Source organism: Notolepis coatsorum, assembly GCF_963971535.1.
Source record: "Notolepis coatsorum genome assembly, chromosome: 17".
In the NCBI taxonomy this organism is placed as follows: Eukaryota; Metazoa; Chordata; class Actinopteri; order Aulopiformes; family Paralepididae; genus Notolepis; species Notolepis coatsorum.
The window spans coordinates 22,955,215-22,968,238 of NC_140181.1; the positions used below are offsets into that span (position 1 = coordinate 22,955,215).

Genomic DNA, 13,024 nt, shown 5'->3' on the forward strand with positions numbered 1-13,024 from the left:
AACGGTTGTATGCGCCCCCCCCTAAGCACTATTGTATAGCACAAGGGATTGTTTCATCAGATCCTGTGTGTCTGTCAATATTTATTCTACAGTATTTTACAGTTCCTCTGTGTATTAGTAGTGTGGCATTGTATGGGAAAGGTATTCTCCAGCTACCAGTAACTAGTCTGACAGAGCAGTTGAAGTGTGTGAATGTGAGAACAGAGTTGTTGCTATGATGCTATCAGGGAGCAAAGATATAGTAGTTAATCATTTGGTCCCAAATCCAACTAGAGGGAGGGAATGGAACCCAAGACTGGCAGTACAGGAAGCAGAGGCAGCTCTTAGGCCTACAGAGGGCTAGGGCTCAGCTCAGGGAAGCCAGTATTTTTATTTATTTTTTTATTTAACCTTTATTTAACCAGGAAGTCCCATTGAGATACAAGATCTATTTTGCAAGGGAGACCTGGCCAAGATGACAGCAATAACATTTGCAATATATCAGACAGCAATAAAATGGGCGATACATCACACAAGAACATAATACAAGTGCATGTATACAATATACAATACATCACAAAAGAGAATAGTCTACATAATAGTAAAAGTGTATGACAGTATAATACAGGGTAATACAGTAATTTTGCAGTTTTGCAGTTGGGACCCGACTACAGAAAGCAGCGACATTCTTCTTGTAGGAAGTTATGTAATAAAGATAAATTCGCAGAGAGAGACCAGGGTATCTAAGTGGATATGGTCCTGTAGCGCCCATTCCATGCCCAAGGTGCGAAGCTTGAAAAAGCTGTTCTTCCTAGTTCAGTGTGTATTTTCGGGGTTTTTAAAAGTAGCCATCTTGTGGACCTGGTATGGTAACTGCTAGAGGCAAAGCTAATTAGATTGGAAATATATAGGGGAAGCTTCCCAAGGACGGCCTTATATATAAAAACAAACATGTGGGATTTCCTCCGTACGCACAGAGAGGTCCATCCTACCATTTGGTAAAGCAGTATGGAGTAAAGCAGGTCCACAGAAAGAAGGAAGCTGGTAGTGAAGCAGCCAGGGCGTCAAGAGGAAGTGGTAAGGTGTACAAAGTCTGTGGCCCAGGCTAAGCAGGGGCAGTGGATTAACTGGGAAATACGATGATTAGCTGGAAGGATCTGTGGAGTATCGAGGAAAATCTTATTAAATTCCTAATTGGAGCTACTTATGATGTGCTGCCATCACCACAGAACCTAAAACAGTGGGTAGATGGGACCCGTTGTGTCCACTGTGTTCAGAGACGGCAACTGTGCTGTATCAAAGCTGGTATACTGTACAGTACATGGCGACAACCTGGTTTTGAAGAGGAATTGAAAGTAGAAGAGTACAGGTTAGTCGGATGGAGGGTGCAGCTACAGTATAAAAAAAAATCTGTGAAGGAGAGAAATGTAGAGGAGGTAGGTTTTTAGGCAGGCATGATTCAGGCCACCTAAATGGAACTACTGATTGGGAGATGCGGGTAAGATTTGGGAGGAAAATGTGTTGTTTCACGAGAGATAGTTACCACTAACTTGAGGCCTGACCTAGTATTATGGTCTCGTAGTCAGTGGTTCGTTTACTTTATAGAATTGACCGTGCCTTGTTGTGAGGATTCAGTGGAGGAGGCTTATGAAAGGAAAAAGCTTAGATATGTAGACTTGGCAGCAGAAACTGAACAGCAAGGATGGAAAGATAGGGGTTCTCCAGTGGAAGTAGGATGCAGAGGATTTATAGCACGGTCAACTTTTTCAGTCGCAGATTTGCGGGCAGTAAATGCGGTAAATGAGATGTCGGAAGAAGCATTGAATGGCAGTCAGAGGATTTTTAAGAGTATACATTTTCTTCTCTGTTGTTGCTGTTTCATGTTTGATATTGGTATAAGAAATTGTTTTATTTTTGACATAGGATAACATAGGGGGGCGGCTAAGTGGCGCAGTGGGCAAGGTGCTCGCCACTAATGCAGGAGATGCTGGGTTCGAGCCCAGCTCTCTGCATTGCTACCAGCTTGGCTGGTCGTTCATACTAACGCAATTGGCAGTGTTAGGGGTGGGAAGCTGGTGGGGTGGGGATCGGACGTTGTGGACAGCGACTCCTACAGGTCGGTTGGTGCGCCTGCGCAACATAATCAGGAAGCGACGGGGGCGGCGTGAGCCTCCCACGCAGACCCTCGCCGCTGAGAGATCGCGCTGTGCAGGTGAAAAGATGCAACGGCTGCCTCCTCGTGTACCGGAGGGGACACATGATGCAAGGCTTCGTCCACATTGCAGCCGACCTGTGGGAGGCATGGCCTAAGAGCGTTCGAGACAGGGGAGGGTAGAATTGGACAAATACGAAATTGGGATGGGAGAAAAATAGAAAATGGGAGAAAAAGTAGATTAAAAAAATATCATGGTGTGGATGTGTGGATATCATGGAAGAAGTGGGAGCTAGCATGGTGGTTCAGAAACAAACTGTTGAGCCTTCCTGAGGTGTTGTGGGCCTAACTTGACGAAACACCAGTGAAGGGAGGTGTAGTGCGGTTGTGGTGGCCATTGGGGGCCATGTGGTAGGGTGTGTAGCATCAGCATTGTCAATACTGGAGCTCACATTTGAACCATTTCCTCCTGCACCCACACCCCTTACCCTAAACCGGGTCCGTATCCTATTCCCTACCCATATACCCCTTACCCTCAACCGTGTTTGTATCCTATTCCCTACCCCTACACGCCTTACCCTAAACCGGGTAAATAGGGCACAAGTATCTTGTGTTTTATTATAAATATAGCCACAGGGGCATCTACTCTATCCCCAGGAGGGGCTATTCATCTCACAGAAGGCAGATGTAACAAAGACTCAGCAATATATATAATGCAGTACTATAGCTGGTACATGCATACCAGTACTTCCACAGGTGCAACCAAAATACTTCATATTTTCTCACCTGCAGCCCTGTGTGTATTCCTTGCTTGCAGGTTCACTATCTGCCACAAGACAGAGGTGGTTAAGAACACGTTGAACCCAGTGTGGCAGCCCTTCACCCTCCCTGTCAGGGCTCTGTGTAACGGAGACTACGACAGGTGAGACAACATTACTTATGGGTCAGGACCCCAAACGGGTCTACTAAAAACTACATAGACCACTTTAATCATAACATAAAATTATAAGAGAGAGATACAGCCTACGGGAGAGGGTGGAACATGGCTGTTGCTCACAGAATCAGGATCTGGTACTTAAGAGTACATATAAGACACTAATTATTCCAGCATAAGTGTCATTCTAGAGTGAATCTTTCTGATCGCTCCGACGAGACTGTGCTTTATTTTGTTAATTTTTATAGTATTAGGAGTTTTATTTGCACCAACTGTTGGTGCATTATATGTGTATGACCGTCAGTCAATCATTGACATTGGATTAAGAAAAACTTACCGTTTGGATTGCTCTCTGGATCGGATCGCTGAACAGCAGAAATGGCCCGCCGAGATCCTTTGTTATGCCGGCCATGGCCAAGACCAGAAGAAGCCGCCGCGAAGACGAGGAAAGAGAGCCGGGGTCCGGAACAGACTGAGGTCCAAACGACACAGAACCACATTGCCCAGCATATTGTTGGCCAATGTGCAATCGATAGGAAACAAATTGGACGACATCAGAGCACGGATCCAATTCCAGAGGGACATTCGGGATTGTAACGTCCTCTGTTTCACAGAAACTTGGCTGAGTCCAGATGTCCCGAATCACGCAATAGAACCGGCAGACCACTTCTTCGTTCTCCGCAAAGACCGGACGGCAGAAGAGTCACTAAAGACGAGAGGAGGCGGCATTGCCTTCATGATAAACAAGGAGTGGTGCGATTTAGGCAACACAAAGGAACTGTCTAACCACTGCTCCCCAGACCTGGAGTTTATCACGATAAAATGTCGACCCTTCTTCCTCCCAAGAGAGTTAACGTCCATCATCCTCATCGGAGTGTACATTCCACCACACGCGAACACTGGGGTCGCACTTTCAAAACTTCACGACGAGGTAAACAAACTCCAGGCAGCTAATGTTGACGCTGCCATTTTGGTCTTGGGGGATTTCAACAGCGCGCGTCTTAAAAAGGTGCTGCCGAATTTCTATCAGCATGTGACCTGTCCCACCAGAGGCGAGAACATATTAGACCATGTATACTCGCAATTTAAGAATGGGTACAAGTCACAGGCTCTTAGTCCATTCGGTAAAAGCGATCACGCCGCCATATTCCTTTTGCCAAAGTACAAACAGAGTCTCAAGCGAACGCCGGTGGTCTCGCGAGAGGTTAAGCGTTGGGCCGTGACGTCAGTGGAGTCACTCCAAGCAGTGCTGGGAAGCACAGAATGGAGTGTATTCCGTGATAACACAGCCAATATTAACGAATACACCGAAACGGTGATTGACTATGTCTGTACTCAGGTAGAAGTAATAATCCCCTCCACCAAAATTAATATCTACCCAAATCAAAAGCCCTGGGTAGACAAATCCGTCCGTGAGGCTCTGAAAGTGCGCACATCAGCATACAACACCGGGCTGGTGACAGGCAACATGGAAGAACACAAGATGGCAAGATACAACGTCAGGAGAGCAGTAATAGAGGCAAAACGGCGTTACAGGGATAAAGTTGAACTTCAGTTTGAACAGGCTGACTCTAGAGGCATGTGGCAGGGCCTCAGAACAATGACAGACTACAAAGGAACCCCCCTCAAACTGAACAGTGACATCTCCTTAGCAAATGATCTCAACTCCTTCTATGCGAGGTTTGAGGCTGTGAATAACAACACCAGCCTACAAACCACGGCAATGGGGGGGGGGGGTCTGCTGATGGAGACTCAGTGTTCAGGGTAACAGAGCATGAGGTGAGACGGATCTTTAAAAAAGTGGATATCAGGAAGGCAGCAGGACCGGACGGCATCCCCGGCCGCGTCCTAAAAGTCTGTGCCGACCAACTGGCCCCGGTATTCACTGACATCTTCAACCTGTCCTTGGAACAGGCTGTCATCCCCACCTGTCTGAAGAAGTCCACCATCATCCCTGTACCCAAAAAATCTACGCCCGCTTGCCTCAACGACTACCGCCCTGTAGCCCTCACCTCCATAGCCATGAAGTGCTTTGAGAAGCTAGTGAAGGGCTACATCTGTTCCTCCCTCCCCATCAACCTGGACCCTCTGCAATTTGCATATCGCCCCAACAGGTCCACGGAGGACGCCATAGCCCATGTGCTGCACACAGCAGCATCACATCTGGACAAGAGGCAGGGGAACTATGTGAGAATGCTGTTCATCGACTACAGCTCAGCATTCAATACCATAGTCCCCTCCAAACTCATAGCCAAGCTCAGGGACCTGGGCTTGAACTATGACCTGTGCCAGTGGGTCTTGGACTTCCTGACGGGCAGACCCCAGGTGGTAAGAGCCGGCAACTGCACCTCCTCATCCATCACGCTCAACATAGGGGCCCCCCAGGGCTGTGTTCTGAGCCCCCTCCTCTACTCCCTGTACACACATGACTGCGTAGCACAGCGGAACAACAACACCATCATCAAATTTGCTGATGACACAGTAGTGGTGGGCCTGATCTCTGCCAACGACGAAAGGGCCTACCTGGAAGAGGTAGAGAACCTGTCACAGTGGTGCCAGGAGAACTGCCTCTCCCTGAACGTCAGCAAAACAAAAGAGATGATTGTGGACTTCAGGAGGTCGGGGGTCAAGGACTACAGCCCCCTCAGCATCGACGGGGCACCGGTTGAGAGAGTGAACAGTTTCAAGTACCTCGGAGCCCACATATCCGAGGACTTGACATGGACCACACACATTGACAGTGTTGTGAAGAAGGCACGACAACGCCTCTACTTCCTCAGGCGCCTAAGGAAGTTCCAAGTCAGTCAGAAGATCCTTAGGAACTTCTACTCATGTACAATAGAGAGCATCCTGACCGGCAACATCACCTCCTGGTTTGGGAATAGCACTGCACAAGACCGTAGCAGACTACAAAGAGTGACACGTTCAGCCGAACGCACAATTGAAGGGGGGCTTCCCACCCTCCAGAACATTTACAACAAGCGGTGCAAGGGGAAGGCTAAGAGAATTATTAAGGACTCGAGCCACCCGAACAACTGCCTCTTTGAACTGCTGCCGTCAGGCAAGCGATACCGAAGTCTTAAGGCGAGCACAGAAAGACTCAGAAGGAGCTTCTATCCCCAGGCCATCAGGCTGCTAAACGAACAACGAACAATAATCGCTAAACGAACAATAATCACTATGCAACAACCATCAAATGCACACAGCACACACACCCACACGCACACACTCACTCAAACAAACAACACACTGCAGCACCCACTCTCCACACTTTAGATCACACAAACACACTTACACTTTATATTTATTGATAAAGGATTTGCACTACAACTCGTACACCTACTGTGAATTGTACCTAAACTGCACCTCGTCCATTTATGCCTTGCACTATATAGTATTGTATATTAGTACACTGCACAGTATTGTATATTGTATGGTAACTACGTCTACGAACATTGTACATATGTCTAAACTGAACACTGTGACCTCTTTTTTTACTTCTAATCTTTACTATGTTTTTATTTCATACTTATCTTGTCATGCACAGTCTCTGGAGCGCAACAGTAAGAAGCATTTTGTACAAAAGTATTCTGTACCTCTGTATGACAACTATTAAAGAAACTTGAAACTTGAAACTAATTTGTGTGACATCTTTATTTTAGGGCACCTATTTGCCCAGCGATGTCAATGTGCAAAAACATATTTCAATTGATCTCTCGGCCCCAGCAAGCCCCTGGGATCACTCCTGGTTTAAACATACTGGAGGAGGTATTTGGGGACCAATAGGATAACCTGGATTTAGATGACCGCTCTATGTCCTGAGCCACTCCCACCCTATAGTACAAAACTCATTCATCCCCACAGCTGTTATCATCCTGAACTCAGGGAAAGGGAGGTATAGCTTTCCCTATTATGGATACTGATAGCACTAGGGAACAATCATCTTGCTTAACGATGCCTTAATCAATCACAATCAAGGGGTACTTAAAACATGCCAGACCCCTTACACATGCCTTCATCTCAGTTAGAGGTTGAACACCTTAATCTGTAATGTCCTTACTGACGATATGCCTGTGCAAATAGCCCCAAAACAAACCTTGCTATTCACAAAGCACCCACAAAGGGTGAAATACCGTGCTAACTGCATTGCCATCATCATTGCGTTTCTGTGTGTCCGTGCTATTTGCGGGTATTTACATGTTGCCCCTTTCTATGTTAGCCTAATTGCAAAAACACTCCAATTCACAAAGATCGGCGCTAATTGCTACACGCAGTTAACCCCTTAAGGCTGACAGGCCCTGTACTGGGCCGAAATTAATATCACGTCATAAATAGATCAATACAGTCCGTATTAATTAATGTTGCATTTATTTTTCAAATGTAGCCAAGAGACTGGGGGGGGGGGGGGGCAGCATGCAGCAGTATGAAATGCTTCCAAGATGCCCCAATTTGATTTAAATACAATTTATCACGCTCTGAATCTCCTGCGCGATCCCCAGCATGACCTTTGATCTCAATTGTTCGTCCGCCTGATACACAGCGAGTCTCTTAAACAGTTCAATGTGGGAGACTACGATCAAGTTCAAGTTTCTTTATTATTTGTCATACAGAAATACAGAATACTTTGCATGAAATGTTTCTTTCCTGGCTAATGCCATCGCCAAAGGATTTACGTCTTTCCGAATAATTTTTAAACAAAGCCAGTCCCAGATGACGATCGGTCCCAAGCCGATCAGCATGAACGCGAGGAGATAGATGTCCTCCACGTCCTCAATCTCGAGGGGAAAGAGACAAATAGTATTCCATTTACCTCAGCTGTCAATAGAAAATCCTGATTGAAATGTTCCAAGCGAGCAGATCGGATCAGCCGAATCCTGCTTCTTTTAAGAAAATATGCGATCGATCGCTGCAAATTACCAGCTTATTAGATCCATATCGTAGGTTTGAGTAGGGAGTTGATTCCATTGAAGAGAGTTGAGTCGACACGTCAAGACAGGCTTCAGGGAGGCAGTGAGAGGCAGCGATAGGAACGGCCTTGAGACCTTGGGAGAGAGGAAAGAAATGCGACTTGTCTCTGAGAGAGGTGGGAAGGATACACTCATGTATGTCTACAGTCCTATGAAAGAACAGACCCAGGGCTTTCGATGGGCTTTTAAAATTTCATAAAACTACACTACCCAGCTCACGCCAGCCAAACAAATGTAATGTCAAAAGATAGTGACAAAAACAAAGGATGCAATTGTGTCATGAAAATTAAAATTAAAAGAACACGCCAATAATACATTCAGTAGAAAGCTATCTGGCTGCACGTTAGCCTAGCTTAGCACAATTAATGGAAGCGGACATGCATTGCGCTAAGCTAGGTTAACATGTAGCCAGATAGCTGCATATTGGTATCTATTTTCGTGTCTCTCTCTGGAGAAGACGGTAAGCTAATTCCCCAAAATGTTGGCATGTTCCTTTATGAAAGCTCTATACATTATGAAATAAACGAAATAAAAATGGTGAAAAATACTGTTGTGTCTATCTGTTATAGAAATCTGTTATTGATACATCAGGACTTCCAATTCGCGATCAGAGAATTGAAGCTTTTGTTTTCGTCCTAGGACATGCATACTGTTGCATATTTTACCAGGAGCAAATTACACTCCGATGCTCCACGAGCCAAATGCGCTGTCAGATATCCTGAGAAAATTGCACTCTGTGAGCCAACTGTGCTGCCAGATATCAGGAACAAATTGCACACCGTATGGGCGTGTTTGCACTAGTATATCATTCGCGCAATATCTTGAATAGGTCCTTAAGACGGAGCATATAGCGGGCGCAAATCACACGCAGTTAAGAGTGCTATTAGCGGCCGCAATCCATTCTTTGTGAATTTGCCCCTTAATCTTATTGTTCCTGGCCGCTTTTGCCATCGGTCTGCGTGTGAGTTAACTGGTGAATGTGTGCATAAAGCACTCTGAGTGGTGGGAAGACCAGGAAAAAAGCCCTGTGTAGCCCTAAAAGGGGAATCTGAACCTTCAAAAGTAAAAAAAATTAAATAAATAGACTTTTATGTGTTATGTCTTTCTCTTGTAGAACTGTCAAAGTGGACGTCTACGACTGGGACCGAGACGGAAGGTAAAGACATCTCTAACCACCGATGCGCCCACGGTTTACTCCACCAATAGAAAACAATGAGTTGTTTTTGGCAAAGTAGCAATCTCAGCAGGAGACAAAATAGTGTTGAGAGAGAGAAAGAGAGAGACAGGGCGAGATAGATTAAAGACACAGACTGACGGGCACCAAAGTGGTGCACAACGTTACTGTGCTGCAGACCAACGCGGTCGACCCGGGTTCGTCTCCCGATCACGGACGTACATTTGCCGCATGCCCTCCCGCCATATCCCGTCCTTCCTCTCCTCTGCTCTCTGTCGGTCATGTCTGACCAGAATAAAGTCAAGTCAAGTCAAGTCAGTTTTATTTGTATAGCACATTTCCAAGCAGCGGCAGCTGACACCAAAGTGCTTCACAAGCAAGTTGATAAAAACAAAATAGTGTGAGGCAAGGTATAAGATTAAAAGAAAGAAAAAAAACATAGCAAAGCAATGAAAGCAACAAAAACAAAACAATATGGTGCAAGATATAGGATTAAAAACATAATAAAGCAATGAAAGTAATAAAAACTGGTAGGACACAGTAAAACAAAGAGGATAGAAGGGCCAGGGGTCTAGTGGTGGTTAAGTAGGGGGGAAGGCCAAGGAGAACAGGTAGGTTTTCAAGAGTGATTTAAAAGCCTGTACGGTCTGGGCGGCCCGTACGCTGAGGGGGAGGCTGTTCCACAGTCTAGGCGCTGCGGTGGAGAAAGCTCTGTCTCCCCTAGTCTTGAGCCTGGTTCTGGGTACCACCAATAGCATCTGGTCAGCTGATCTGAGGGATCGGTGGGGGGTGTGGCGGTGCAGGAGCTAGGCCAGATAGGAGGGAGCCGTGCCATTTAATGATTTAAAAACATTTAGTGCTAATTTAAAATCGATCCTGAAGCTAACAGGCAGCCAGTGGAGCGAGGCCAAAACTGGGCTGATGTGTTCGTGTTTTCTTGTTTTGGTGAGGAGGCGCATGGCTGCGTTCTGCACCAGTTGTAGGCGGCGGAGGAGGGACTTGTCGATGCCCGTGTACAGAGCATTGCAGTAGTCGAGGCGGGTGGTGACAAAGGCATGTATCACCGTCTCTAGGTTACTTTGGGAGAGGTATGCCTTTGTCTTAGGTATGCCTAAAGCTGTAAAAATGCTAAAATAAATCTAAAAAAATTTAATAAAAGAGACAGATTTTCTAAAATAAAACAGACAGACAGATGGAGATAGATGCAGGAATTGAATTGCATTAGGTGCAGTATTTAACAACTTTGTATTCAAGAACTTAAAACAACTATAACTATAAAAACAAGAACTTTATCGTCCCCAAAGGGAAATATAAATATTATTTATGAAATGTGTATTTTTTATTATTATTCTCAACTCTTGTAGCATACGTGACTGAATTGTTCTCACCAGGGCTCGAGTCGGCACCACTAACTTTACAGGCCATTTAAACTTTTGTCCAAAAAGGCAATCTCGAAGATATTAACACATCAGAAAGAGGTCTTTATCAAACAAGACAGCAATGCTAACGCGGTTGCTATGCTAGTTTTTTACCAACTCAGCCCTTCCATGCATCAGCCTTCTATCCATCTGTGATATGAATTCACACTTTATGATGCTCTTTGTCTCAGTGTTAAGATCCTCTTTGTTCCAGGGTTAAATACTTAGCTAACAAATATCTCTGTTTCATGAATGATCTGGATCATGTAGCAAACACACAAACAATAGACATCGCACAAGAGGCAGAAAATTGTGAAAATAAAGTGATCGCCAACAATGTTGATTGTCCGCTGGTGACTAAAAACACACTTTTCAATCAATATCTTTAAAAGAAAAAAATAACTATAACTACTATCTACTATGTACTACGTATGCCTATACTACTACCTACTATGTGAATATGTCTATAATACTATGCACTCAAGTTCAGCACTGCTAGATGAACAATATCACTTTCCCTTATAGCTGCCAGAGTTGTACCCCTCCTGCTGACATGCTGTACAGAACTTGTAAATCGCTTTGGATAAAGGTGTCAGCTAACTGACTAAAATAATGTAAATTATGTAATCACTCTTTAGAATCTTCTTTTACGTGGTAAAATCCTGAGTGACAAAAAGCTATAGTCGATTAATAACAGTGTTTCTAAAGGTTGCTGCTCTGATGATCTCAGCTGCAGCTCCAGTCAGCCAAGAGGCCACACACACTCTCAAAGTGACTAAACTGCACGTTGCCTTGGCTAGGCACAGTCACTCTATTTAAATGATTAAGAAATATATGATTATTATGGTAGCTTCTGTGATGCCACTAAGAATTGTGTCTGCTAATTAATATTGCATTATCTTTCTTATTTGTTCAGATCTAGGCCTAGTTAGCTATCTAACGTCTGTGTTTCTAACATACTGTCTTTACTTCCTGTCTGTAACAAGAAGGTTTGAAGAGAGGTTTTGTAAAACTGTGGCAACCTTCAATAATCCACAGCCACCAGTTGAAACCTGTGTGGTGTTCACGTTTTGTTACTCACCCAATGTTTGCGGGTCTGGTGGGATTTTAAAGCAAGCCATAACAATTAATGTAAAAATACTTAACAGATATTAACTGTATCTGAATTATAAGCGATGCGATATTGCCATTTACCTCTGGTAGATTACGTTTATCAATAAAAGTCTTTTTTTTGTGATAAAATGTGAAAAGAAGGAGGGTTAATTGTACCATTTCTCTTTTAGTAAACATTGAAAATAGGTCCCACAGACCAGAACACCACACAGGGGTTAAGGTGCAATATAAACCATTGCGTAGGTCTGATCTGCTCTTTAAAAAATATAATAAGTCAAAAAAGCTATTTTGGTCCACAAGTGGTGGTCCTATGGAAAGTTATGTACCAATTTCTAGCTTCTTTGTGACTCTGCAATTAAATGTGTGTGTGTGTGTGTGTGTGTGTGTGTGTGTGTGTGTGTGTGTGTGTGTGTGTGTGTGTGTGTGTGTGTGTGTGTGTGTGTGTGTGTGTGTGTGTGTGTGTGTGTGTGTGTGTGTGTGTGTGTGTGTGTGTGTGTCTGTGTCTGCACGCAGTCATGATTTCATCGGAGAGTTCACCACCAGCTACAGGGAGCTGTCAAGAGGACAGAACCAGTTCAATGTCTATGAGGTGAGAGACCACATAAAAACACTATGCTGAGTATATTGTTGCTGCATGTTTAACAGGTTGAATGAATGAATGAATGAATGAAAACTTTATTTAACAGATTGCAGAATGTGTACAATACAGTACGGCTCAATACATACAATTGTTAAGGGGATGCAGACCTGAGAAAGACGTTTGTCTTGTTTCCATCAGGGTCCCCCATTTTCAATTCATATAGACATTTATGACATACACAACATACATGACATTTATGGCATAGGGACATATAGGTATTTAGTACTGATACATTTGTGACATAAACGGTATTCAAATATACAGTACTGTTACCCCTAGATCCTGACAGAGTATATATGATGGGGAGGGGACTGTACATTAGGAGGGGGTGGGTGGGTGGGAGAGAAATATACATACGGCGGGGAGGGAATATATACATGCGGTGGGGAGGAGACTGTCTATTAGGAGGTGGTGGGGGTTTTGGGCATTTACGGTGGCCAGTTTCGAATTGCAGCCTCCCGTAGGTGCTCTTTAAGAGCGGTTTTGAATGTGGGTAGTGATTCACATTCCTTTACAGCTTTGGGTAGGGCGTTCCACATTGTTGTGGCATAATTGCGAAACGTGTTTAGTCCCTTGTTTGAGCCGAATCTGGGTTTTACATGATTTGTTGAGCTTCCTCTGGTGTAGTGGTTGTGGTATTCACTGAC

At 44.5% G+C, this 13,024-nt stretch overlaps 1 protein-coding gene across 1 annotated transcript in view; it reads left to right on the plus strand.

The window, feature by feature from the left end:
- Positions 1-13,024, plus strand: part of LOC311243974 (copine-9-like) — a gene marked incomplete at both ends in the record, with an annotated part of 217,986 nt that overhangs the window by 167,841 nt on the left and 37,121 nt on the right. The window contains 3 exons of the mRNA XM_084333382.1: positions 2,949-3,053; positions 9,147-9,188; positions 12,251-12,326. Coding sequence (XP_084189508.1) covers positions 2,949-3,053; positions 9,147-9,188; positions 12,251-12,326 — 223 coding nt within the window. The remainder of the gene's footprint in view (positions 1-2,948; positions 3,054-9,146; positions 9,189-12,250; positions 12,327-13,024) is intronic.